This window comes from Patiria miniata, unplaced genomic scaffold, assembly GCF_015706575.1.
Source record: "Patiria miniata isolate m_02_andy unplaced genomic scaffold, ASM1570657v1 HiC_scaffold_28, whole genome shotgun sequence".
Taxonomy (NCBI): domain Eukaryota; kingdom Metazoa; phylum Echinodermata; class Asteroidea; order Valvatida; family Asterinidae; genus Patiria; species Patiria miniata.
Genome location: NW_024037067.1, coordinates 8,563,408 through 8,590,185, shown reverse-complemented (window position 1 = coordinate 8,590,185; position 26,778 = coordinate 8,563,408). Strand labels below are relative to the sequence as shown.

Sequence of the window (26,778 nt, the reverse complement as noted above, 5' to 3'; positions counted from 1 at the left end):
AGATAGGCCAGACCCTAGTGTGAAAAGGCCTTATCGGTGTCCATAAGTGTACAGTAGTTTTTGTGCCCAGACTGGTCTATACGGCTAAAGAATTCCAACTTGTTACAATTTGGACAAAGGGCAGATCAGAAAAAGCTCCATATTCTTAGGCTCTCTCCTCGTGGGTCTCACAGGCAAAGTACTCCTTGAGCGGAGCCAGTAGGTGCTTGATAACAGGCACGCTCCATGCCTGGCCAATCAGCTTGTGTCGTGAGGAGCGGCTCATGTTGGCTATGTCCGTGTAGTGCTCTGGGAAGCCGAAAATCCTACCGAGTCAAACGGAGACAGAAGTCTCATACTTGTGATCGCAGGGAATAAGCCGACTTGATTTAGCATGATTGCCCAGTACCTGGCAAACTCTAATCTCTTTGAGCGCTCATTTGATAAATTAGAATTCGCTAGTGACCTAGGTTCACCATTTCAAAAATACATTACCAGATGAAATTTTGTAGATGTACATTGTTTGCAATTTGTTCCCTAATGATTTTTTGCTGAGCGAAATACAATAAATGTTATACAAAGGAAGCTCTATGCCAAGTTTCATTTACATACGAGTCTGTTAAATGTTCACAGTGCCAGTTTGAAAAAATTGTAACAGGGGTGTGAGTGACCACTGATAAAAATAGCTGAAAACAGCTGAAAAAGGTGTAAAAAAGCTGAACTTTGGAAATCTCCTATACATTTGTACACAGCAAGTGAGGGAAAAAAGCTGAAATCCAAAACAGAAAAAGCTGAAGTCAGCTTTAAAGCCGAGATTTCACACCCCTGTTGTACAAAATCTATGGGATTCGGGATAGAACAAAAAGAAAAACAAGAAAAAACCCAAATCTGAACAAAAACAAAGGCTTTCCCGCTGCTAGCTTTTGTATGTGGACAAGTCACTGACACGTCGCTAGCGCCTTTGGATAAGTGAAGTAGAGCTCACCTCTCCATCTCTGTACACCAGAGGGCGTCCTCCTGACCATTCATCAGGACGGGGAGGACCTGCTCGCTCCTCTGCTTGATGGAGTTCAGCTTGGAGGTGACGGTGCGGACCTTGGAGAACTGGGAGGAACCAGATTCAAAGAGGAAACTCAAATATGCAGAGTGCAATGTTGTTCCGTTTAAAGCTACAGTCCATCATTTGTAATTTGTGCATTTTGTTCGTTTGAAGCAACAAGAGAGTTCAAAATCTAATGAAGGATACTGAGCAACTAACCTGATGAAGTTTCAGCTCAGCTTCAGCTGTACATATCGAGAAAAACAGCATTCTAAGATCTCAATTTCAAATCAAAAGTTACTAAATCATGTTTTGAATTGTTTTGAATTGCAGCTATACGCGACGTCGCGCACTGATCCGACGAATTATAACAACCGCGTGCGCGTGTGCGTCGTTTCCAATACTTGTGCGCGCTGCGCTGAATAACAAAACGAACTACTAATTTAAATTTTCCTACGGTGCTTCTTAAGAATCACCGTTGGAAATGCCTTCTTTCGTTGATTACTTCAAAATGACAGCTTCCCAGAAAGAATAATTTCACAGGGAGTTTAGTTCCCTTACTATCTTTCAACCAAGTTTGTTTTTCAACAATAATTACGCCAGTTACTTTTTGGATGGCTGCAAATGATGGACTATAGCTTTAAAGTAGCTTTCCCGGTGCTCTTCACCGAATTTTGCAGCTGCGAATCAACTCGGATTTCCACATTCACGGTGGTCGCCATCTTTATTTCCGTTTTGCATTTTGTCCACTTTGGCATCGTTTTACCCCCAAATTTCCCACAAAAAATCAAAACCCTGCCCTCTACATCCACGACACTATGGTGTTGGTTTGAAATGCCGCTAACTAGTTTGGTACTAGTTCCATAACCTAACTACACAATCGCCATTGTAATGTATATTGTACACCAGAATGCGTATGCGTAAATGGGGGGGGGGGGGGGGGGCTTGGAACCACTACGTACGCGATACGTACAGGGTGGAGGGGTCTAAAAAGTCGGCATTTCATGCATACATACTTTATGGACGGTCCCTTTCAGGTGGAATCAAAAAGGGGCCTAAATCATTACAAAACATCAGGAGGATGGTGTGGAAATGACCGCTACCCTTCATACCTGCGCTTGTCGGTTGCAGTTGGGTTCCAGGCAGTCTTGCAGGCACAGTGCATTGTGGTCTGTGGCCACGTTGGGTCTACATAACAAAATAAGGGAAAATGGAGGCTTTTTGAGAGGAAACATAATTTGGTAACAAATGGGATTCTCAAATTAGAAAATTTGATAATGTAATCACCTATTAAAGGTTGGCACAGTGCTTTCAAGTAGACCCAGGTGAAAAAGTAGGTGAACAGTAGAATAAAATTGTCATAAAAAAGGACAAAAGTAGGACTTTGGAGGACAAGTTCAGGATAAAAGTAGGACTTTTAAAAGTAGGCTTTAAGGGTTTCAGAGTGTGAAGAATTTTCACAGAGTACAGCACAACTGGGTACAATAATGTCGCTGATTATTTACTTGACAAAATGCTCCGAACTTAACAAAAAACTTGGCACCTATTACCCATAAAATATATCTGTGTTAGCAGGTTTTTATTCGTTGCCATGGATACTGACCTATTCATTCCTGGCAGGTTTCCCCAAAAGTAGCGTGCTCTGTGGGCCGGGGAAACATCCTTGGCATCGACTACTACCGGGTCACACTGACAGAAAAAAGAAAATCAAGTTGGGATGTTATTAGTTTTTATATGATGGTTGTGTGGACGTATATATTTCACTTTTAAATGCTCTACTTTTAATAATTTTTCGTTTAGAACGCGTTTTGTTGCCCAATTGGCGCATTCCAGGCTGTAATCCGTAACCACACAAATCCTCTTTGCCAAAAAGGAGGAATTTGGAGGATTGAGGTTACATGGCAAAAGTGCATTACTGATTTTGTAGGATGCACTTTGTCAAGGTCTTGGGCCAGACCTTGTGTTGTTTTTGCTTAGCCATGCATTAATATAGGCCTGGATTATGCTTGAAATCCTCTGTACTGCTCCAGGATGTCACTGGCCAAGCCTCAACATATCGACAGTCAGTGCCGCAGGATTTTGCAGGATTCAGGCAGTGGTCACCCCTCCACGGACCATATTCAAGAAATAATGGAGGAATTTGCAGGATTGAGGCTATATGCTATTTTTCCATGAGGCCAATTGGAGGATTTTGCAGGATTGAGGCTACATCCTAGCAAACAGGCCTAGGGAGTTAGGGTTAATTAAGGGTTAATGACATGTTCCCCTACCTGCAGGAATCTGGATATGTCCATTTTGTGCTTGTGTGGCATTCCGACGACATTCTCAAACAGCCAGAAGAAGGGGCGTTGGCTGTCTGCCTCTGGACGGACGGCGGTCAGCAGACGATAGAACTCAAAGAAGAGAACACCGGTTCCTTCTGATGTGAATAGGTATCAATGGAAGCACAACAAGATAAAAACCTACTGATGTCCCTAGCCTTTTGACAAGGCCATCATGAATCAGTCCGTACTGACTGGGTATAAAGTAAAGTCACAATGCTTACTGAGTATAAGTAAAGCCACAATGCTTACTGAGTGGAGAGACTATACACAGGCTGAGTAACTTGTCACTATGGTCTTTTGCACTTGGTAGAAAAAATTATGTGAGCAGAAAATAGGCCTAAGCATAATGACATTTGTTGAACACATTTGTTGTGCAGTAAGTTTCCCCTGGTAAATTGCCAAGTTTTAGTTTCAGTGCACACACCTTAACTTGCTGTGGGCAAATTATTTGTATAAATACAAAAAAATTGTGGCATTGCATTTTATGAATAATTCAATAGCAACCCGGGAAAAAAAATGTCAAATAATGTCAAAATAAAGTTGTTTTTTTGGGGGGGTTGTCTTATACTTGACTAAATATGCACAGCAAAACACTATAGGGCAAGTCCAAGATTATGCTCACGCTATGTCCCATACTTAACAAAAGTTTTGCCTTCTAAGATATTCATGGATTTCAGTGTTTTTTATATTCTGCTGTTGGGAATCTGCAAGGAGAATAACCATAAGAATTGTTTATGTTATTAGTCTTTGCGATGATTATGTAATTAAAGAAAACATGGCGTTATGTATGTGACAAAAAAGGGGACCTTTTCTTGGACTTACCCATACTGAGTGGCTGAGATATCAGTTTTTAGCCCTAGCAAAGTGCAATAATAACGTTTTTTGGCACCAAAGAATGGTAACTCACCAAACAGTCCCTTGCGTGCCGGGTTGGCAATGGAGAGATCGTTGCATGGACTGCCTCCGATCAGCAGGTCAAATGGCCCCAGGGATTTGATCTGTTTCATTGGAGATAAACGTATCCATTTCATAGACCTCATACTAATACTTGAATCTTAACATAATAATAATAATTACAGAAGTCATACAGGTTAATTCTTCAAGAGTATAATGATGTATGCTGATAATTGTGGGGCGTTCGGGCAAAATGTGACAGAACTGGGCACAGGCCCTAGTGGAGAAAACAAAAATAAAGATTTTCAGTTTTTTTTTTAAATTTCTAATCTGTGATATTTCTACAACACATATTGTAAATAAATACTCACAAATACCTGAGACAATTTACCCATTCCTATTGGTCGAGAGCCCGTCACGTGGCTGGTTTTAAACAGTTGATAAAACACCGACTGTCTGGTTTTAAACACTTTTCCAGTGTCACATGATATTTCGACTCCTAAGAAATCTGGTCCTTTAACCCTTTTATTGGTGGAACTTTCACAATCTCCACTAAGGCATGCGTAAAACTTCCATTGAGTCCATCTGCATAGAGCTCCTAAATTCACACTTCACTGGTACCACCGCGTTCTGCGCCACATCGCACAAGTATACGCCACATGCGCACCAATCTCCAAATAAGGAGCTTTTTAGTACTACTCGCGAGAGGCACATACCATAAACATATCTAGAGGGGTGTTTAAAAAAAAACATTAACTAAAATTGTTGAACAAAACCGTTGGAAATTTATAATTTTTGGCTTGTGTTTTTTTGACCGAAATGTATTTATGAATGGGAATAAATATGTGCTTGGCTGGTATTAAACAAGTAGGTTTAAAACCAGCTTGGGGCCTGGTCACCGATAATGTCCAGGCCCCAAGCCGGTTTCCAGCCAAGCAGATATTTATTTCCTTAGTATAAAATTGTTTTCAAGGAAAAACAATTGGAATTTCATTTTCAAGACCTCAAAACTGTCGAAACTTTAAAGGCCTTTTTCTCAGTACATGTACTTTACTTTCTTGACATGTCAATAAACATTAAACAGCCATAACTTATCAACGGAATGTCCGATTGAAGTGCAACAAACAGTATTGTGAGGAGAATTTTATTCTCTTTCCTAATACCTGCAAACTCTTATTTCAACCTCTGCCCTGATTCTGTCTCATTCTGCCAGAACGCCTCACAATTATTCTGTAAAAGATAAGATTCGGTTTGTATGAAGTGACAAACTAGCTCTTGTCCTACCTCTTGCTCTGTGATGCCCCTGACGTCGTTCAGTTGTTGGATGACGCCGTCGTGACGCACCGAGGAGACCTGCATAGCTTCCTCGTTGATCTCAGAGGCATAGTAACAGTCCACCTTGACACCTAGCTCCTTCAGGACCAACATGCCTGAAAGGGACAGGGAAGAAATGATCACTAAAACAACACAAAGTACGACAGAATTCTTGGCTCCAATTTCATTCAAACCACTATAACTTTTTCTCCCGCGATGTTTGGCAGGTTATTGGTTAATTGTAGCACAACTCTGCCCACAGGTATAAGCAGAGTTACAGAATATTTTCTGTTCTAAAAACTTTGGTGATTTTCACGATGTATCCTGAACTAAAACTGTGTGCACACAATGGGACATGTACTTGTACTGTGCACATTAATGTTTTGCATCGGGTCGGGTTGACTAAGCCAAACCGGCCGGAAACGTTATAGACCTATGTAAACCGAATTCGAACCGTCACCAATCTGAATTCCCCAAACCCGACCCAATCCGACCTCACAAAAATCTAGCAAAAAACGAACTGAACCTACCCGAAACCGAACAGTTTCGAAACCGAACCGAACTGGCTTAAATGACTCGACACAATACGAAAATTGCAAACGCCACACCGAAAGGGATCCGACCATGGGCGTAGCGAGGGGGGCAAGGGGGGGCACTTGCCCCCCCCCCCCCCCCCCCCCGGAAAAGAAAAAAAAAGAAAAAAAAAAAAGGAAGAAAAGAAAAGAAAAAAAAGAAAAGAAAAAGAGGCGCGAAGACAAAGTGGTGTAAATTTAATGAGTGTGGGGGGGGGGGGGGGCCAAATGTCCCTGCCCCCCTCTAAAACTGATAAATCGAGAATGTTGTGTTGAGAAATACAAGTATTTTTTGGCAAAAAAATGTTTTGCCCCCCTCTACAAAAAATCCTGGCGACGCCCATGGATCGGACCCGACTGAAATGATGGACAAACTGACCTGACCCGACCCAAAGTCAGTTTCGGTCCTAGCCCGGACTTGCTTCATGATTTAGCTACATGATATGACCAGAGTACAGAGCCAAAAACCTGATTGAAATGTGTCCTGTTTCCTTCATAAGAAAAAAACAATGAAAACTTATTGAAAATATGCAGGGGTTGATCATCCCTACCTGTTCCAATGCCATCAAACAACGAGAGCACCCTGACGGGTTTGCGCTGATCCATTGCCACGGGGGGATAGGTCCTGATTGGTGGGAAGTTCTGGCTGTGATCCTGCTGGAAAAACAACAGCAGTTTCTGGGGCCAGTCTTCGCGTCGAGTCAGCAGGCCGGCGGTGGGCTCTGGGTTGCACATGTAGCACTTCCATTGGTCATCAGCGAGAATCTATAGTGAATAGAGAGTAGAGCCCATGCATTCGGTTCGTGAACATAGAGGGTACTTTTTTTACCGCTAATGATGACAGGAGCAGAGATGAAACTGGTCAATGGAAAAAAAACTGAAGATAGGCCGAACAAAAATCTGTGTCCGAAATCTTGGCCCCACGCATGATGTACATGTATAAAAAGTTAGCGCTCGATTTCCAGACGCTGCCTACCATTTTATTTTACATCCAAACAAAATTTTACATGTGGAAAAATGTTCAGTGTTTCCTTAATCAAAAAGTCTGGATTAATGTCAGTGTAACTGACTCGTCAATAAACAAGTTCACTTCTTTTCTTACTTGAAAAAGTCGAGGAAAACTCCAAGTGCACCATCCAAATCAAAGAGCTTCACTAACGTACGTGGAAAAAAAAAAATTGGCAATATCGTCTTTTCTTCCAACAATCGTCAAATAAATTTGTCTTCTATGTTCTCTTCACCATTCCCAGATCATCAACGTGATTTTTAAAGCACTGCATTTTGTGCAACTTTTTGTGAAACCTCCGAAAATCGCCCGATCTTTTGGATTTCACTACCATACTTCTACCATACAATCTGTGTGCTGACAAACAGATTAAAATTGCTCTAGCGATACAGAAGTTGCTGTGCTGTTTTCGACACCTTCGTTGAAATATCATTTAAAAACTCAGACTTGGCAGGGGAAAGATTGTAAGAAAACTCAAAATGTTTGAATTAAATTTGAAAAAGTCAAATTTCCGATTATAATCGGGAAAGTTTCATCTCTGGTGAACAGTAGAGGGTGCTCTTTGACCACTTATGATGACAGGAGGCAGTAATTAAACTCACTGTTTGGACTTCGCCTGGCCCTACCAGACACTCAATACAGTCATGGCAGAAAGAGCGATAGCATTCTGGCTGGTCACATAGGATGATGTCGCTTCCCTCAGCACAGATGCAGCAGAAACACTGGTAGGAAAACAGTTATCAAAAGCTCTCAGAAAGACGACAGTTTGCTTCAAAGGTAGGGTAGATATAGGCATGCGTACTTGTGCATTTTTTTTTTCATTTGAAGCAACAAAAGTGCTCTGACAACTAACCTGATGAAGTTTTAGCTTTGTGAATGCTGTATATTCCGAGAAAACAATATTCTGGGATCTCGATTTCAATTCAAAGGAGTCATGTTTTGAATTGCGCCCGAAATCAGCATCTGGGACACGTTCGCATTCAGCCAATTGCAGCTATGCAATGTCATACAAATATTGAGTGGCTCAGCATGGAATGGGAGGAATATTATCGCAAGGTACAATCTGGACTTTTCCATTTCACGAGGCAGAGCCGAGTGCACTGGAAAAGTCCAGATTTTACCAAGCGATAATATTCCTCCCATTTCACAATTTAAAGCCACTCAATATTTGTTTTATATAACCGACATATAGATCCTTGTCATTTGATATATTTGAACTTTTATTTCAATACAAAACTGGAGGAAAATGTATTTCTCTTTTTGAAACCACTCTTTCACGAAATGTTTGAACCCAACGCTGTAGCGCTTGCTCTTCGGAACAATACGCGCAACGCTGAACCCGCAAACCAGCATGCATTTGCACACAAATACCGCGTCATGATCCTTACTGTTCAATAGTATTTCCCATTCCCCTTGGGAGAATGGGACTTTTTGAGCCCCGGCGTGAATGGGCGCAATAACGAATGTCATGTGATGTGAGTTCCACCAATCAAATGACAAGGATCTGTATGTCAGTTTTATAATTTCAAATAAAACCTTTTTAGAAATATGTGTAATTGTACTATTTTCTGAACTATTCAATATTTGCATGGCAAGTGGGGGGGGGGATTGTGGATGCTAATATATTCAACTACTGCCTACCTGGTACCCGTCCTCATCAAACACGTAGGCCATCTCTGCATATTCAATCTGCAAGAACATTGAGGAATGGAATGGTTACCAATGCAAGAGTGGATCTAGCAATGTCCTGAAATATATCTTTGTAAATAATGACACCAACATTCCTCAGTTGTTAAGAAGTTTGTAAGCCAAAAGGAATAAGGAACCTAGAGCCTAGCTTTATGACTGAGAACTCACCCTGCAGACTTCACACAGACCCCCAATGAAGAATGGATGCTGAGCCGTCAATTTGGAACTCCCACAGCCAATGCAGATATCTAAAAATTTTATCCAAACATATTTTTTTTTAATCATTATCCTATGGAGAGCAGGTACTTAGTATACAAATATTGACTGCTTTGAGCAGTGTAGTAAAACTAGCTTCCTGAGGTGATTCATTGTGCGTTCTATTTTTCTCAAGACGGAGCCGAGGGAAAGTAGAATGCTCCATGGATCACCGAGGGAGGCTAGTTTTACTACACCACGATATTCTGCTTGATTTTAAGAGATAACTGATTAATTTAATCTCGATAAATACAATTAAAAGGTACTTTTTGTTTTAATACAAAATTGTTTGAATATTTAATAGCACTTTTGCAAAATACCCATTCACGAAATGTTTGAACCCAGCTCTGCAGCGCTAGCACTTGGGAACAATACACGCAACACACAATGCGCACGCCTATATGCATTTGCACACAATACTGGTTGCTGTGCGTATATCCCCCCACTTTTTAAAGTGGGGGGGGGGGGGGGAGATATGGATATCATATCATATCATTTGTCCCCCCACTTTTTTCGTCCCCGAATAAAAATTGAAGCATTTTATTTGATTCAATATTTTATTTGATTCTTTAGCTCAGAATAGCTGATTCAATGACTCCAAACTCGAAAATGATGTTAAAATGATGATCTTTTGCTCAAACAAATTTGGTTAAAGTGGTCAGAAACCACAGAGCATCTAGAATCCAAATTTTTTTTCGGGGCCCTTAATCGTGCCCAGAATCCCACGTTGTAAGGGCTTTGTGCTTGCATTACTTCTGATCAACTTTTGAGAAGTGATTGACGCCCTTGATAGTACTTTGGTTGCTACGGGTATTGGGTAGGCCTATATAGTACAGTGGCCATACCATGTGACTAGCTCTCGGCCAATCAAGATACAGACAACATACAGGGTGGGTGAGGTGTTATAATACAAAAGAACACCTTAATATTTTCAAGGATTTAGAAAATTCAGAACAAAGTTGTGTGGGTTTACGGGTATAATTGATAATCTAGAACAATAATATCAAATGATCATTTTGCTCAAAGACAATCATAAAATGTTTAATTAAAAAAAAAATTACAACTTCTCACTAACCTTCAATGCATTTCATCCCATTACGAACTTCCGGAATGACAACATCTGTGGGAACAAATTTACAGAGTTTAGAGTGGACCATTTGCAGCTATCCAAAAAGAAACCGACCAAGTTATTGTTAAAAAGCTTACTTGGTTAAAAAGACAGTAATGACACTAAACTCCCTGTGAAATTATTCCTTCTTGCATGCTGTCATTTTGAAGAAAACAATAAAAGAAGGTCATTTCCAAAGATGTGTCAAGTGACATATTTTTGGAAATTTCTGTTTGTGGTTGGTTTGTAAGTGGGCGAATCTGTGAATGGCTGCAAGCGTTGACACGACGCACACGCGCACGCGGCCGTTACTATTCGTTGGTTCAGTGTGTGGCATCACATACCTACAATCGGCTGAATCATGTCCCGAATGCTGATTTTGGGATCGTAACACGAGAGGGCGCAATTCAAAATATTACTCAGCAACTTTCTAACTGAAATTGATATCCATAATATTATGTTTTCTTGAAATGTACAGCATTCACAGAGCTAAATCTTCATCGGGTTATTTATTGGGGTGCTGTGGTCCAATGGTTACGGTGTTCGACTTGTGTACTGTGGTACATGGGTTCAACCCCTGACGGGGAACATGGTGCTTGTGTTCTTGGGCAAGGCACTTTACTACAATTGCCTCTCTCCACCCAGGAGTATAAATGGGTACATGTGAAGGTAGAGACCATATTGCACAGATCTTGAGCTGCTGTAGGGTCTCATTCCTGATGAACAGGGATAATAATTGCGATGCGCACTTGATCATATTCTTTTGGCATTTGCGCAAAATAAACGTATAAATTATTATTACTAATTACTACTTGTTCAGCCCCCATCTTTAGACTTTGAGCACTTTTGTTGCTTCAAATGGGAAAAAAATGTACAAATGGTTCATTCTACCTTGAACATACATGTCACAGTCTAAATATTTTCTTACCTCTTATATCCTTCCAGGTACCAGACGACTTGGACGGGGAGCGGTTCGACCTCTTGGTGGGCGTGGACAACGCAGGGCTTGGGGGCGGGGAGGCTGGCCTTGGTGGTAGCTGCTGCTCTACTGTCATGATGGAACAAAAACAACCAAATTTAAGGAACAAAAACCAGTGAAAATTAACTTATTTCAGAAAAAAAAACTAAGAAACTCGTAATCAGAGTGATCCAACATTTGTTGACTGGGCTTGATAAAACCTGGCCAAGGAAACTCAGAAAAATTGAGAAAAATTAAAGCCAATTAATTGTGTACTGGTAAGTGAAAAAAAAGCTTTTCAATCTTTTTCGATAGCTGTTGGACAACATTTGAGTATACAGTGGTTAAAAAAATTACGAACGTGAAGATCTAAAACCCAAGATCACAATTTGAATTCAGAGAAAAAAGCAAATATTTAATTATCATAAGCCATCCGATCCTCCCTGTTAAACTTTAATCACCAAACACTTATAAGGCACATCCTAGCTATCACCATCTTCCTAGCATTATGATGTATGGTTTTTGCAGGACTTTTTTCCCTTGAAATACCAACTTTCAATGAGTTATTGAAAAATGACTTTCCGTGTATAGTTTTGAATTCCAGGATTTTCCAGGATTTTCCATGCCTATGGGAACCCTAATTAATAAATAAATTGTGAGGCGTTTTGGCAAAATGAGACGAAACTGGGCACAGGTCACATTGGAGAAAAATGCCAAAACCAATGGGGTGATTATTTTTCCCAATTTTCAGATATTTGTAACCATTGATATGTTTACCACACATATTTTAAATAAATAATATATACAATCATGGAATACAACTTTTTTAAGGAAAACCAACTGGCATCTTTCATTTTCACGCTTGCAAAACTCAAAACATTAAAGGCCATTTTCTCAGTATTTTACTTTTTCTGACATGTCGTTCAATTGCGAACATTAAATAGCCACAACTTGTCAATTGAATGCCCAATTACCGTAATTGTCGGAATATAAGCCGCGCAGCGTATAAGCCGCAGCACGCAAAAATCTGCAAATTAAGATTTGAAGTCGGCATATAAGCCGCACCGGCGTATAAGCTGCACCGACCGCTGCGGTTTCAATTTTGTAAGGCCTCCAAATTCTAGTCAAAATGCTCTGAACCAGTTCCATTTACACTACAGAAGCTATTAAAAGGACCACAAAAGATATATCAAATCATTTACAATCGATACTCATACAAACAAATATGGGAATTGATGAGAAATAAACACCGGGAACTGCTGCCGGCTGCCCCGTCATAGCCCGGCAGCCTGCGCCACGCACGCCGGTGAATGACAACATTTTCCCACAGCACGTGAGAGAGTATGAAACCCACCGTGTGTTGTCTGACTGGAGCGCTACAAATCTTGCTTTGTGGCAACAGATGCTGATTTGTTTTGTCCTAAGAATAAACAGGTCCGTTTTTACCTCAAAACTTATCAAATTGTTGCGATTACTAACGAGTAGTTGCGATAAAAATTCAAGTTTCGATCGTAACTTTCTTCGGAAATAGTCAAAACGAAGCGGACATTTTAATAGACAAATCCATTAATTTTGTAAGGGGTGATTTGGTCCCTCTTTTGAGTTTGACATCGTTTCTTGAATACATTTCAAGAAAACAAAATATATTGTGACGTTGAACAACTGATTATGTAATAAATAAATTTTTCGAACGCCATAAAAATTTTAGTCGTCTTTTTTCTGTTTTTTTAAACAGCGGAAATATTGGTTATTATTGTTCCCAAGAAAGAACACCCCTTGTTTACCACAAATGGTGTGGTCCACTGGGGGAAAGCATGCTGCATATCGCTGCTGCACTGTACCAGTATCACGTACGGCTGGTCGCAAGTGTCGAAGACAGCTTTCATCACCGTACTTTTTACCGCTCGACGGTACCTTTACGTGAGACGTGGTTTCGGTTTGTTAATGACTTTCTTAATTTATAATTCATTTCAGCAACACATCTCTTCTTGTACCAGTACATTAAATACACATGTGAATCTTATTTTTATTCTTCAAGGCTCGGCGTATAAGCCGCCCTGTGTATAAGCCGCAGTGAACATTTTCATGGGCAAATTCAACGTATAAGCCGCGGCTTATATTCCGAAAATTACGGTAAGTAAAACAAACAGTATTATTAGTGTAAGTTTATTCTCTTTTCTAATACCTGCAAACCCTAATTTCAAACCTCTGCCCATTTTTGTCTCATTTTAGAACGCGTCACAATTAATTGACAGTATTTATGGTCGGTCGTGCAGCAAACCTTCATCTGGCATGATAGCATCCTTGCCGCCTGGTTCGAACCCATCCTTGGCCCATCCGATCATTTCGTTGCACAGCTCGTAGAATTTCTGCCAGGCTGGGTCCGAGCGCCGGCTGCGCTTGGGAACCTCGGTCTTATACTGGGTCGGATCGCTAGCGTAGGTCTTGCCTGCACGTGTTGACGCAATCTTTATTGGGGGGGGGGGGGGAACAAAATTGAACAGGATTTGAAGGTTTGCATGGTCAGGTCAGGGATAAAACAAAGTCGGCGGTAACGGCAAACGACATTTGATCATTCTGGATTTTGTCATTATAAGTAAAAAAAAAAAAAGAAAAAGAGTAAAATAGAAAGTCGGTGGTAAAAGCAAACGACACTTGATCATTCTGGATTTTGTCATTATAAGTAAAAGATTAAAGAGTAAAGTCTGTCACGAGCCAATGTGACCAATCAAATGACTGAGAGTATTTCTATTATTCCCCCTGTATGGGATGCCAGACCATCGCAGGTTACTCCCCAGCTAATGCCAGAGTGATGAGGCGAGTGGGGGTGAAGCGGCTTGCCCGAGGACACAACATATAGACTAAATCGGGCCCATTGTGTGGACCAGTTGCAAGAAAAAAATCCCAGTGAAAAAACTCCCAGCTCTACTAGGCAAGGAGCTGGTCTCAATGCAGACATTTTTTTTTCAAATTTCAACTATTTCAGAATGGCTGTTCTGAATCAATTGAGTAGAATTGTAATAGAATTGTAATAAGCTTGACTTGTCTTATAATCAAACACATATTTTCTGTAACACAACGGGTTCAACGACCTTACCAGAAGAGCTAGGAAGACTGCTCGCCTGTAGAGGGCAGTGTGCAGAAATGTAGAGTGCGAGAAGTGGGCGGAGAACTGGAAAAAGGGGGTTACCTGGCTGAGATTCAACTGATGAAGACAGAAAAAAACATAAAACCTGATAAATTTGTGCATGAACTTTTACGAAGTATGAATAAAGGGCTAAAAAATAAAATATACCTTAGTTATTTCATATTTCACTTGAAAGAAGCAAATAAGGTTTTGATCGGCGCAGAAGAATTCTTACTTTTTAAGACTGAAAATGTTTGGAGGTGTTTCTTTTGGGACAAAGTTTGAAAAAGTTTCAAAAGGGTGAGGGTTAACAACAATCTTCTTAAAAATTATGGAAATTTGCAAAAACAATTCCCAGGTATTTTAATGCATATAGCAATCTATCTTTGCTTACAAGTTCAAGACTGCCATAAATATATGAAATATGTGTTGGAATTTTTTAAACGATGGTTTTGACTTTCAAAACTTCCCTTTTTAACAAACAATATTGCATAACAAAAAAAGACTAGAAGTTCAATGATAACAATTTTAGCGTACCTTTGAAAACTTGTCATCTCCGTACCACTTTACCCAGCATGCATCGCTGGGCGCGGCATCCCGTCCGCATGCGTGGTGGTGCACCACCGTGCCGGGCCACCAGTTGAACCCTTTCATCTTGCCCCAGATCAGCTCGCCGTAGCGGAACTTGTCTTGAAGAACAGGAGGCGGGCGTGGGGTTGAAACCTTCAAGTTAGTCACAGGAAATAAAAGATCGAGTCCAACAGAAGTTAATCACAACAAAAGTAAAAAACAACTTCTTTTACGAGTTCAGTCACAAGTAACAAGGGATTAACAACAGGGCTCTCTCTCGCGACCAAGCCTACATCTGGGCACTGCAGAGTCAGCGTCGCCATTGTAGTAGGCAAAGATCGTATAGCTCCGTGAAGTAGGCAGCAAACAAGCCAAAGTTTTGATGGATGGCAAAAACTGTTAGAAAAAGGCCGAGCTAACACCCAGTGCTGGGGCGGCACGATTATGACATCTGTATGAGCTCCGTGCGCCAAGGAAAGAGGGTGCCCTTTTACCTAGCAACAACGTCCCATGGGCGGGACATTCAGCTGGTTGACGCGCACCGTTCCTTGTACTTTGGGTGTGACGCACGTACACCAAGGGATTTGTATTATGTACACAAAGTGGTACAGCTGCGCGTCGCGGCAAAATTGCAGTCAGGCAAGATGGCGTCCTTCGGTCACTCCCAACTGTACTCTGTTTGCCGGTGAGGGGGTACTTGTGAACGGAGCGGATACACAGCACAAGAAGTGACCATTTTGCAATCTGATAAAGAATTTGCAGGTATTTATGTGGAAATAAGCCCTACTATCTAGTTTACAGCGAATGGCAAAAAAAACAGTAACGGGGAAAAGAGTTTTGAAAGGTATGAACATAAAATTTAAAAAATTCTAATTTGAAAAATAAGTGTCAATCTTACATGGGTTGTTATTGGCTTGCTCAATTCCTCTTCTTCACTTGACTTTTGTGCATGATCAGAGCCTTCATATAACTTCATCTTCTTTGACGGAGGAGGCTACAAGACAAACAGACTGGAATTAAGTCTAAATATCAGTCAGCTGCAAAATCACATTGCTTGCTGAGTGTATAAATATAACTCAGAGAGTTAAAGCAGTGTTTTCCATCCACTGGGCTGTCAAACGTGGTAAAAAAAACTCCCTCTCTTGTTTGCGCATCAAGCCTATCGGGGCGGAGTGACATCATCCAATGAAAACATCTGTTCATTTGCACGCAGGTTTTCATCGGTTGCTACGTGTTACCATTCAGCACTCCAGACTCAAGAACCATTGAGTTTCAAGAGCATAGGTCTGGGAACTAGATAAGCCAATGTAAAAACTACCCATATGTCTGCACCCACCTATTGTGAAGTAAACTGTATTTCACTGAAAAACTAACCTTCCAAACATCTCTGAATGGCGATTTGGTTGCCAGGTACGACTTATCACTGTCAGCTTTTGTAGGGCTCTGAATAATGTTCTTCGCAGGAGACTGTAGAACAAAAAGTTTTAACAAATGTACAAAAATAATATAATAAATTGAAACTGATTTGAATTATAACTGAACAGAAATTATTTTGAAAGTTCAATCAATTTATATAGTCTTTTTATGTGTACAAATACTTGTTGTCCTACTTGTCAATTGTCTTATCTGTTGCCAAGTGTTTGCATTGTGGATTTGATATTTCAGTCATGCATTGCCTTGGTCTTAATTGGGGTGGGTTTTTTGGTTTTCTAAGAGCAATATTTTCTGCGATGGGATTGGGTATTTTTCTATGAACATGCATGTTTCTGTTTTCTTTGTACTTGATTGCATTTTAGGGAGAGCCACCAGATAGTGATTAGGTTCGCTTTTGGCAATCCTTCAGGGATGTTATCAATATTGTTTTTTGTTTGTTTTGTTCTTTGTTTTTTTTGTTACACTGGTTTAATTGTTACCTTTATGTTTGTATTGTATTCTGTGTTTACGTGTGTGTTCTTACCTGAGATATAATACATGAAATGAAATCAAATGAAATACTTGGGTAGCCTTTTCACGATACCCAGCACGATATGGGACGGAGGGGTACCCCCCCCCATCTCCCTATACCCTATGCAACCCTAGACTATTGTTACCTAACACATCCCCCCCCCCCTAGATATCTCAAACGAACTCCTGAGATTCTGGTAACACAATAACCAACACGAAGGAAGGGGGGGGGGTTCCTCTGTCCCATATCGTGCTACAAATGCTTTTCACACATTCACACACATTAATTCAGTTTGTGTTAATGAGACCGGTTCGTACTCGGCGGGAAAGCAAACGCGAATGCGAATTTGTGACGTCATGGGCAGTTTTCGCGCTGCAAATTTGTAAAAGTTGAACACATTTAAAAGCGAATTTCACAGCGTTACTGTCAACAAAAAAAGTGGCATCCAACAATAAACGGGAAATATACGAGAACGGGAATTATTGTCAGGCAGCCAATAATTCGAAATTGTCAAAGTAATAATTCAATAACTAAACATGAGCCGATTATTTCAATCGATGTCTCATTCAAAAGGGAATGACTTTTGTATTGCTGGAAAAATAGAAATTTAGAGAAGGAATCTGTTTTTTTGGGATGAAACTCGAAAATAGCCTGGGTTTTATTATTGGCTCGTCCATCAGGGGTATTAACCTGCCATCTTTTCTTCTCTGTCTCTGGTTTCTTTGAGGTCTTGTGAGATTCGCCGGCCTGGAACTTGGTGACGGTTGCCGGTTTTTGCCGCAGACTTTCTTCCCAACCACTGTGACCTCTCATCTGACTCTGAGAAAAGAAAATGGAAGTGAATTTTTTTTTTCTGAAATAGCTGTGAACCTGCAATTGAAAAGTGGAAGTGAATATATTTTGGGGTTTGGCAAAAATCCTCCACATTGTCTCAAAACTCAATTTTGCAGGAGAAAAATCATGTGTTGAATTTCTAGGTGTAATTTGTGGATCATAAATCTATGTTGATGATTTAGCACAATTTCAAGAAAGTTTTTTTTTTTAAAGTGTCATTTTTAGAAAATTCTGATGTTTCCATTGTTTTCAATAAAATGCATGTCCTAGGTACCATGAAATATTAGCAGCCGTAAAATGTATAATGGAAACTACAAAATTACAAATCTATGAGCAACTTTTGAAAAAAAGTAATACATGCTTTAATGCAAACCTCTTGTGAATCATTCCGCTTTCTTTTTCTGGCACCTGTTTGACCACTTGCCCAATCAACTTGTTTAGCTGTGAAAAAAAAAAAGAATATGTCACCGTAACTTTATTAGTGTTTTGTTTCACATACAAAAAAAAGGAAAACTGGTCCAGGTCAAAATTTTCATTTAACCTTGCAACTTTAGGGGATTCCATTTTTTGAGGGACATTTGAAAAATTAATTGCACTGATTCATTGTGTCCCAACAACATAAAAGAAAATCATTGGCTGTTTCGGCAACCAGCCGAAACACCCAATGTGTCTTCGTTAAGATTTTTATTTTTGTATTTTTTTTTTCAAACAACAAACAACATCTCTGTCATCATAAAAACTTACACAAAAACATTGATTTTTTTTGGCATAGTAAATTAGTGATACAGTTCTGAAGCCGGCCTCGACTCCATGGGGGCGTGCGCGTTCCTTCACTAACCCCTGGCCTTGAGGAATAAGTAAACGACGCTGACTGGCTATTCAGAGCGTACTGCGCGCGTATTTGGAAAGCTGCATGCCCTATATACGCTTGTATAATCTCCTGCATGTCACGTCAAGCACGAACCGTTTTTTTTTTAGACTGCGCGATGCCTGTACGACATGGAGTCCAGAAGCCTAGTTTTTCGCAAAAAAAACACACCCCTGTATCTTGTTTTGTAAAAGGGACGACAGAGGTACGCACATTCAACATAAACCATTAATTGCTCTATAACACAACATCAAAATGTCATCTTTGAAAGGATCGATTCAAAACAAATAACTTTCAAAATTGAAAGCACTACGTTGTGCGTTTAACTCATCGACTGCAGTCCTTATTTAAATCTCCCAAATAGTGGCACATTTAAATTACACAATTCCAGGAGTTAAGATCATGCAAGGCATGATGGGAACCAACATGGCGCAGCAAGATTGTACCAATGGAAACAAGATTGTTCTGAAGCATTCACTGTACAACTATTACCTCAACCAGAAAGGATAAATAATAGTTTCATTTAAAAATATCAGAAGTATCGGTAGGACTTACCTAACTTAACTGGAGAGAAGAGGGGTTGATGCTCCTGTTTAAGCCCATCTTTCTTTTGGTCGGGGAAATTGGTATTGCCTTCTTGGTTTGACCATCGGTGCTTCTTTTCGGCAGCAGTTCTGATCTTCTTGGGGACCACCACTGGTTCCTCCTGCGGACGAGGGTAGTACATCTCATCTTTTACAGGTGTCTCAATGGCAACGCCTTGATCCATCTTCTTGGTCTGACCATTCAAGCTGTTCTCCGTCTTGATGTCTGTCTTAACGTTTGAGTTTTTCTCTGCTGGGAGATGTGGTGCCAGCCCAGTGCTTGTCACTGCTCCTGTATTCAAAGTAGTCAGGCTCCTGACCCCGGTATCTACAAGCCGGTCCTTCTTGATTACCGTGGCGACAGGTCTGCCTGAAGGGCTGCGCCTTTGTCTGGGACCAACTTTCTCAGTCTGTTCTACTTCTTGTGGAGTCTCGCGGTTCTTCGTTTTCCAGTTCCCAACTGGGAAATTTGTCGGGGATGTGAATACGTATCCGCGGCTATCCCAAGATCTGCTTCTGGAAGTGGGGGCAGTTTTGTTCGCTATCTCAACTTGTTTTTCCTTGCCTGTAGGCTGGTGGAGCAGACCCAGGACTGGGATAATGGGAGAGTTGACATAAGGAGGCTGACTCTCCGTGGGTAGGTTGCCATGAAGGCGCGAGAGTCCTGGAAGGTAGCTGCCGATGGGAGAGGTGCTGTCATCATCTTCCACAGACTCATCAATGACCGAGTCATCGTTGTCATTCTCAGGCTTACAATCTAGATCCTCATGCTTGGAGGAGAATCCACCAGGCATCCATTCTTGAGTCCCGGTGGTCACGTCCCGCTGAGTTTTTGTCGGATGTCGAGGGGCATCTGTTTCCTTCTGGGACGACTTTCCTTTGTCGTCGTCTTCCAACAGAGGGATGTCCTCAATTGCAGAAACCACTGACAAGTCCCACAGATCCTCGTCGCGTGGATCTTGAGATTCCTGGCCTCTCAGACTGACATCATCACTGCTTGCATTACCCTCCACTCTCTTCACTATCTCCCCAACATCAACCATGGCTTGTGTTTCATCGTGACTTCCAATCTCAGCAGGACAGCTATCTACTTGGGTTGTCAGAGAACTTGGACTGCAACCTACTGGCTCTTCCAATCTGTGAACCTCGACAGAAACACGGCGACTGAAAGAAGCAGAATCTAGCCTCTGATCACTGGCAAGTGTAAAGCTGAATGGCTGTGCATCAGCTAACCGGCTTCTCTTGCCTCCATACTCAACAGCTGCACTTTGGCTTAGATTTGGAAAGCATTTCCTTGCAGTCTGTCGAAATCTTATCACCCTCTTGGAGGCAACAGCTCTTTCCTGAGAAGGGCCTCCTTGCATCAGCGCTGTTGAGCTACCTTCCGCACTATCTGAGACAGATTCTTTTACTTCTGATTCCGAGGTGCTGCTGGGCTGTGATGTTGTCACAGTATCCCTGCTGTCAACCTTATAGCTTCCAGAGACATTTCTTGAGGAGGTGAACCTTTGACGGGTTACTCGTCTTCTTTGCTGAGGAGAAAAGGCTCTTCTGTTTCTGGTACGACCTCTCAGCCCAAGAGCTGATTGTCCAGTCACTCCTGAAATTTGTGATGACGACAGGGCTCCATCTTGGTCGTCTTCGAATTGGTCATGAGATTCACTTGCTGTCGTCATTGTGGATTCTGCAACGGCATTCAGAGCTTGTATTTTCTGAATGTCACAACCTGCCTCGCCGACAGGAAGGTCAAGTTCTGTTCCGTCAACATTTCCTGAAGGATAGCTTTTCCGGGAGCTTTTTCTCTGTGTCCTGGATGTAATTGCCTTTTGTTCCGAAGAGGGTTTATCCTCAACAGCTCTTGAAGTTTCGGGGGCATCTGAAGTAGCCGTTTCAGCATTACCTCTTGGGAGAGTCTCTAGAGACCTCTGTGTTGATTGAGCTCCGAGGCTGCCATCTGTCCTGGTATCATCTCTTTTACCTTCATCATTCCTCTCACGGATGCCTCTAGAACGTTTTGTTCTGGTAGAGATAAAAGCACCCTTGTCTGGATTGTCCTGAATTGTGGAAGCTGCCTTACTTTCAGCATCTGCCTGAAGTCTCCCTCCTTGCTTCTTCGTCGAGGCTTCTCCTGTACCTTCTGTTGTGGAAGAATCACTCCTAGAAGGGATAAATGCATCCTCTTCTCGGTCCATTACGGCAGGGATGTCTTGGTCTGTGGAAGCTTCCTTCCTCTCCCCATCTGCCTGAAAGCGCCCTTCTTCTTCCTCGTTCTTAGAGGTTTCTCCTGTCAGTTCTGTCGAGGATGAAACATCCCTGGCATATATCCATCTGCTTTGGCGTCTTTTCCTTGTCATCAATCCACTACTAGACCCTGCCTCCCTACTCTTGCTCCCATGTGCCAGTGGAGCATAACGCTTGCGTCTTGGTATTTCCTTGGTGACGGTTTCTTGAAGATGGCCTTCATCCTCAGCAGCATTTCTTGTCTCAGAATCGGAGGGCTTCTCCTGTTTTGATGATCCATTGACTGCTTTTTGCGGCTGTTGTGATCTTCCCTGGGCTGCAGTTGATTGGTCTTGTCTCTTCTTTTCAAGATTCATCTGATGTGAAAAAAAAATGAAATCCTCACAGTGTAATGAAAGAAAGTTTTAGCTACAAGCATGCATGCAGCAACAATAGAACAAAGGTCTGTTATTGGGGAATCAGGCTGGCGTAGCGGTACTTTCCTCGCCTTCCACCGCTGTGACCCGGGTTCGAATCCCGCCTGGGCCAATATATGGATTGGGTTTTCAGTCCCTACCTGATTCCGTGGATTTTCCCCAAAATATTCTTCTGGGCTTTTCCTCCCACCTCTAAAACTGTCATATCTTCTCATTGTCTCCTCTCTACAGGTTTCGTCAGGCTTTCGGGCTACAGTGCCTAGGGCGCTTTTGAGGAATCCTTGGTTTCATTATCAGAAAGAAATAAAATAAAATAATAAAATAACTTAACTTCAACAAATTTCCCACTGTATTGAAATTTTTTGTTAAATTTAGCATGCTAAAACTTTGTCGTGCTTTGGTAGTTTGTTCTGTAAGTAGAACCATTAAAACACATATGTAGCCTATGTTATTACAGAAGATAACCGTACCTTTAACTCAGAGAGGAATGTCTTTCCATAAATCACTTCAATGTAACGATCCAAGTTCCTTCTCTTGGGTGCATTCCACCTGTGGTACTCTCTCAAAAGGCTCTGTTATAAACAACAAAATAAACAATACAAAAAAATAACAATTTACAATTAGGCCCCCCCCCCCAAAAAAAATGGTTTAATTGTTGCCCTCACATAAAAAATATCAAAAGGGTCGGTCGGTCGAAGAATTTTTTTGAAAGGGGGGTTTCTTATTGAAGAATACATGGTAAGAATAACTGGACATAGCGACCGAAATATCCAACAAAACACAACCAGTGTGCAGGTATTGAACAAATCAGAAATAATTGCCATTTAAACATATGTTGGCAATGCAACTGAGCAGTTGCTTCGTTCGCAACATCGCCGTCATGCATGGACACCGCGTAGCCGTCCATCTTGGCTATCGTGACCGCACATGCGCACAAGCAGCACAACGTGCCGTTCGGGCTCATTGTACAAAGTGAATAGTGAGTACCAACGAACCATATTGTTAAAAAGTGATTTCTGGAAGATTGATTTTCGTCGTTGATTGAATCATGATATTTCCTTTTTTAATTTAATTATTTAACTTTTCATTCGACGTCTCCTATTTAATTGAAGCTTACGTGATCATTTTGACATATATTTTGTAAAGGATTCCATTCGGTTACCAGTTCCTATCTACCAACACGACTTGCACACGAAACGTTTTAGGCATAGGTTCAAATATGTGTACTGCATGCATGCACTAACTCAGTATACTGTGATGCGATACAATACGTGTACAGTGCAATATGCGCGATTATTTTGCATGAGGTGTACAACCACGCGTCATCCATTACACGTACGCGGCAAAATGAACATTTTTGTAACGAAATGCAGAAAACTGGCACCTAAGGGTGTTTCACAAAAATTAGAATTGTTGAACAAAATCTTTGGAACTTTAAAGATTTTGACTTGTTTTGACTTTTGACCTAAAGATATTTATGAAGGGGAATAAAGATGTGCTTGGACTCGGACCATTATCCCTGTCCAGGCTCCTCGCCGGTTTTAAATGTACTTGTTTAATACTGGCCAAGCACATATTTATTCCCTTAGTATAAAACCCACCTGTTTTGAATAGAAAGGCATCTTTCTGGGGTTGGAATTGTGGTCCTTTCAAAAGTGACTATATCTCTGTCAAATACAGTTACAAAATCTGCAAATGAAAGAAGCGAAAAGGTAAAAATAAATATTTTGGTAATTTTGCATCAAGCAGACGTAGGGCCGACACTTTAATATCACATTTTGACTTTCAATGCAGTTAGGTGTTTACTTTTGTGTTTTAAAGGTATATATACGACCATTTGCTTTTGCTGATGGTTTTTTCGTTCGAAGCAAAAAAACTTGCTCAAAATCTTAAGAAGGGTGCATAACTAACTTGTTGAAAATTCAGCTCAGTGGATACTATACATTTTGGGAATAACAGAGAGAACGTATGCACAACTTTTTGAGTTTTGTAACTGGATTCCATTGCTAATCATTAATGCACATAAAAACTGTGCCCACGGGCACACTTTTTTAAACTACCTTTAATGATTGTTGTCTTCTAAATAATACCACTTCAGGGGGAATAGTTTCACAGGGTATTTGATACCAGTCATATCTTCACTTTGAGCAAGGATTTTCACGTTATATCGGTAGGCACATTTCCGGGTACTTGCAAATGTTCCCAAGTGCCTTTAAATTCCATCATGCAACATATTGACTGTGGGACAACATATTGACCTATTGGTCGAAGGAGCCCGGAGTGCTTATGTACTACCTGAGGGTGACTCACGCCGTGTCACGCGCCTTGCGCCACCATAGAAAATGGCGAAGTTGTCTATTGTATGTTTGAGTCTCTCAACCCAAGCGAGTTTTCGCACAATCTCTTTCTGACGTCACTGTCTCAGTTTGCATCAAAGTTTGCATCAAGTATCAGTAAAAATGATGTTGATCAATGTCAATAAAACCTTACGTCAAATCTTTGGATATCATAAAGCTGACTTCACATTTGAAGTGCATAGCCTTTCTTATAATTGACTTGTGTCCCACAATTGGACGTGTTCCAAGGTCTTCATCAAGCCCAGATTGAAAATAGTTGGAGGGGGGGAGGCGAAAAAAAATGTGGGTTGGCACACCCCCCCCCCCAAGACTGAGACTTAGAGTGCTCTGAAACGTGCAAAACTAAATCAGGCCGACTTTACTCACTATTTTGCCAGCAAATTTCCCCAAATATTCTATTTGGCAAAGAAATGGTCCTTAGTATTTCACTAACCAAAGTCGGAAGACTCAATTCAATTTTTAAAAGCAGACATTTCTTCAACATTTTGCACATGAGAGGGAAGTCAATTGATTTCAAAATGAGGCTATAAAGACTAAACTGGTATATTGTCCAACCATGGTCCAACTACTTGAAAAGACTGACCTCTCCATTCAGTGTCATTAGTCTGGTGGCTGACTATGGAGAAATGTGTAGTAAATAGAAACCAGTTCCCAGTTTATGCCACGCGTTTCTTTTGGCACAGTTGATTGATGCAGTACTGAAGTAGTGTTGGACTGGTTGTTTCAGGTGCCAGTCTATTTTCTTGTATTGCATGTGTTCAATACAGTTTTGGGACTCTCATACACAATATTGAGAGTCCCAAATTTTCGGACTACACCCCCCCCATGCCCCAGTCTAGCACAAGGCTCATTAGCTCTGGTTACATTACCCTAAACACCTGTAGAAACAAATAAAGTTTACAAGCACAATATCTGACACAAATTCTGCACTCAAGATCACATAATCGAGCATGAACTCCATGCACACAATCTGCACCGACTTTTTTTTTTTTTTCCCCCTTTGTGAAATTTGCTACATCATTTGTGTCTTAATTAGCTGTTCCTTCATTAACTTACTCCCATTTATTGTCACTATTGACATAAATATACTTGGCCAATGAACCTGTATTAAGATCCAGTAGCATAGAGAGAATTTTTTTTCATGGGGGGGTGGTGGGAGGGGGGGGGGAACTGGCAACCCCCCCCCCCCCCCGGGACACCAAAAAACGCACCCTGCAGGGCACCGCTATATAGACCAATAACAAATGGGCGGAAGGTTGACTTTGAAAATTGCAGAGGGTAGCCAGGGATTTTTCCACAAGTCAACAACTTAGCTGCCACAAAAATGACCCAAAAAAATGGGGTCGAGGGTGGTGGTGGGAGTGGGGGGGGGGGGGGTAAAGTAGGGGGGGGGATTAAGGAGGAGGTCAGGAGTCCGACACCATCTGACTAATAGGGGTGCTGTTCAAAGCAGATAACATTGGACACTATTAAGTATTATTGGACAATAGGTGACAGATATTTGCTGACAAAAACACATTTTTCATGACAAATATGAATAATTGGTAGGGTGTGATACCCCATGCTCCCCTCCCCCCCCCCCCCCCCCCTCCAGCGATGCCCCTGCAGACGTCGTCTGGGGCTCAGATAGACTGTATGTACTTGACCAATCCCATAAACACAGTCACCGAGTCAGACACCATTTAAATAGATAGTGGAGTGGATTGTGCTTGTTTTTAAAGATTGCAACTTGCCATATTTTCAGTTTTAATCAGCATTAGCTCTACTGAGTGAAGCGTTGGAACTACGGTACCCTTGGCTTAATACGGAGGGTACTGTAGTTGCGCTCTAGCTGGCCACTCAGTAGAGCTCAGCATGTGACTGGCACAATAAGCACTTTCACGAATAAGTGCCATCTTGCTTACAGGGCACATTTACATGCGTTGCTTTGAACCCATTGTCAATCAGAAAACTTTTGCACTTCCAAGTCATCATGCGTTCATTCCAACGGTCTAGCAACGCGTGTTCTTTTTAGTTTTGGTCCCATGAACAAGATGGCACATGGTATTTACTGTGAAAGTGCTTAATGCTTGGTTAACATCTCATAATTATTATGACATTAGTCTATACTTTACACCCCCAACCGTCATGTCATCAGTCTCCAACCCCCCCCCCCCGCCGACCGCCCCGCCCACCCAACAGGCCCCCAATGCAAATTTTTAATCCGGCCTGGAAAAACCATGCAAACTAGCTGGAACTCGCCTTCTTCAAAAACTCTTCGTAAACTTGAGGCTCAGAATTTAGCTTCTTTAGAAGTGTGGTTACGAGTTTTCCACATGTTACTGTTTCTAAATCTAAACTACGCGCTGCATGCAAAAAGTAAGCAGAAAACACGTGCTTCCATGATTTGGTTCGTGATCGTCTGTTAATGTTATATAGCGCCCTCAACCATTAATTGTAACCCAGGGAGTTTCAGAAACTGCGGCATTCCTGTCATACGGCTTTATCTCTAACATGAGAATAAAATAAGAAGCATTTAATTCCGAAACTAAATGTAAATAATGTTGAAAAATGACATTAAGTATTAAGACACATTTTTTATTCCCAAAAATGACGTTCTATCAAGTACAGAACCAGAGTCCCCAAAATCTCCGAAGCTGAAGATTTCAAGCCGCGATTTCAAAAAAGTAAGAATATTCGCTTTAATAAATAGTCTGGT

General features: G+C 41.3%; 1 protein-coding gene across 1 annotated transcript; it reads right to left on the bottom strand.

The window, feature by feature from the left end:
• Positions 1–26,509, bottom strand: LOC119734935. Its single transcript, XM_038208576.1, has 24 exons — positions 26,322–26,509; positions 23,325–23,412; positions 22,194–22,295; positions 19,038–21,663; positions 17,988–18,055; positions 17,471–17,599; positions 16,210–16,302; positions 15,734–15,829; positions 14,803–14,988; positions 14,236–14,343; positions 13,420–13,606; positions 11,109–11,228; positions 10,148–10,192; positions 8,986–9,065; positions 8,770–8,817; positions 7,731–7,850; positions 6,674–6,887; positions 5,521–5,666; positions 4,250–4,340; positions 3,289–3,437; positions 2,622–2,707; positions 2,131–2,206; positions 965–1,083; positions 1–305 (listed from the first exon to the last, which is right to left on the bottom strand). Exons 2-24 carry the CDS (start codon positions 23,343–23,345, stop codon positions 146–148), a joined length of 5,070 nt encoding a protein of 1,689 aa, XP_038064504.1. The 5' UTR covers positions 23,346–23,412; positions 26,322–26,509; the 3' UTR covers positions 1–145.
• Between the last annotated feature and the right edge of the window lie 269 nt (positions 26,510–26,778).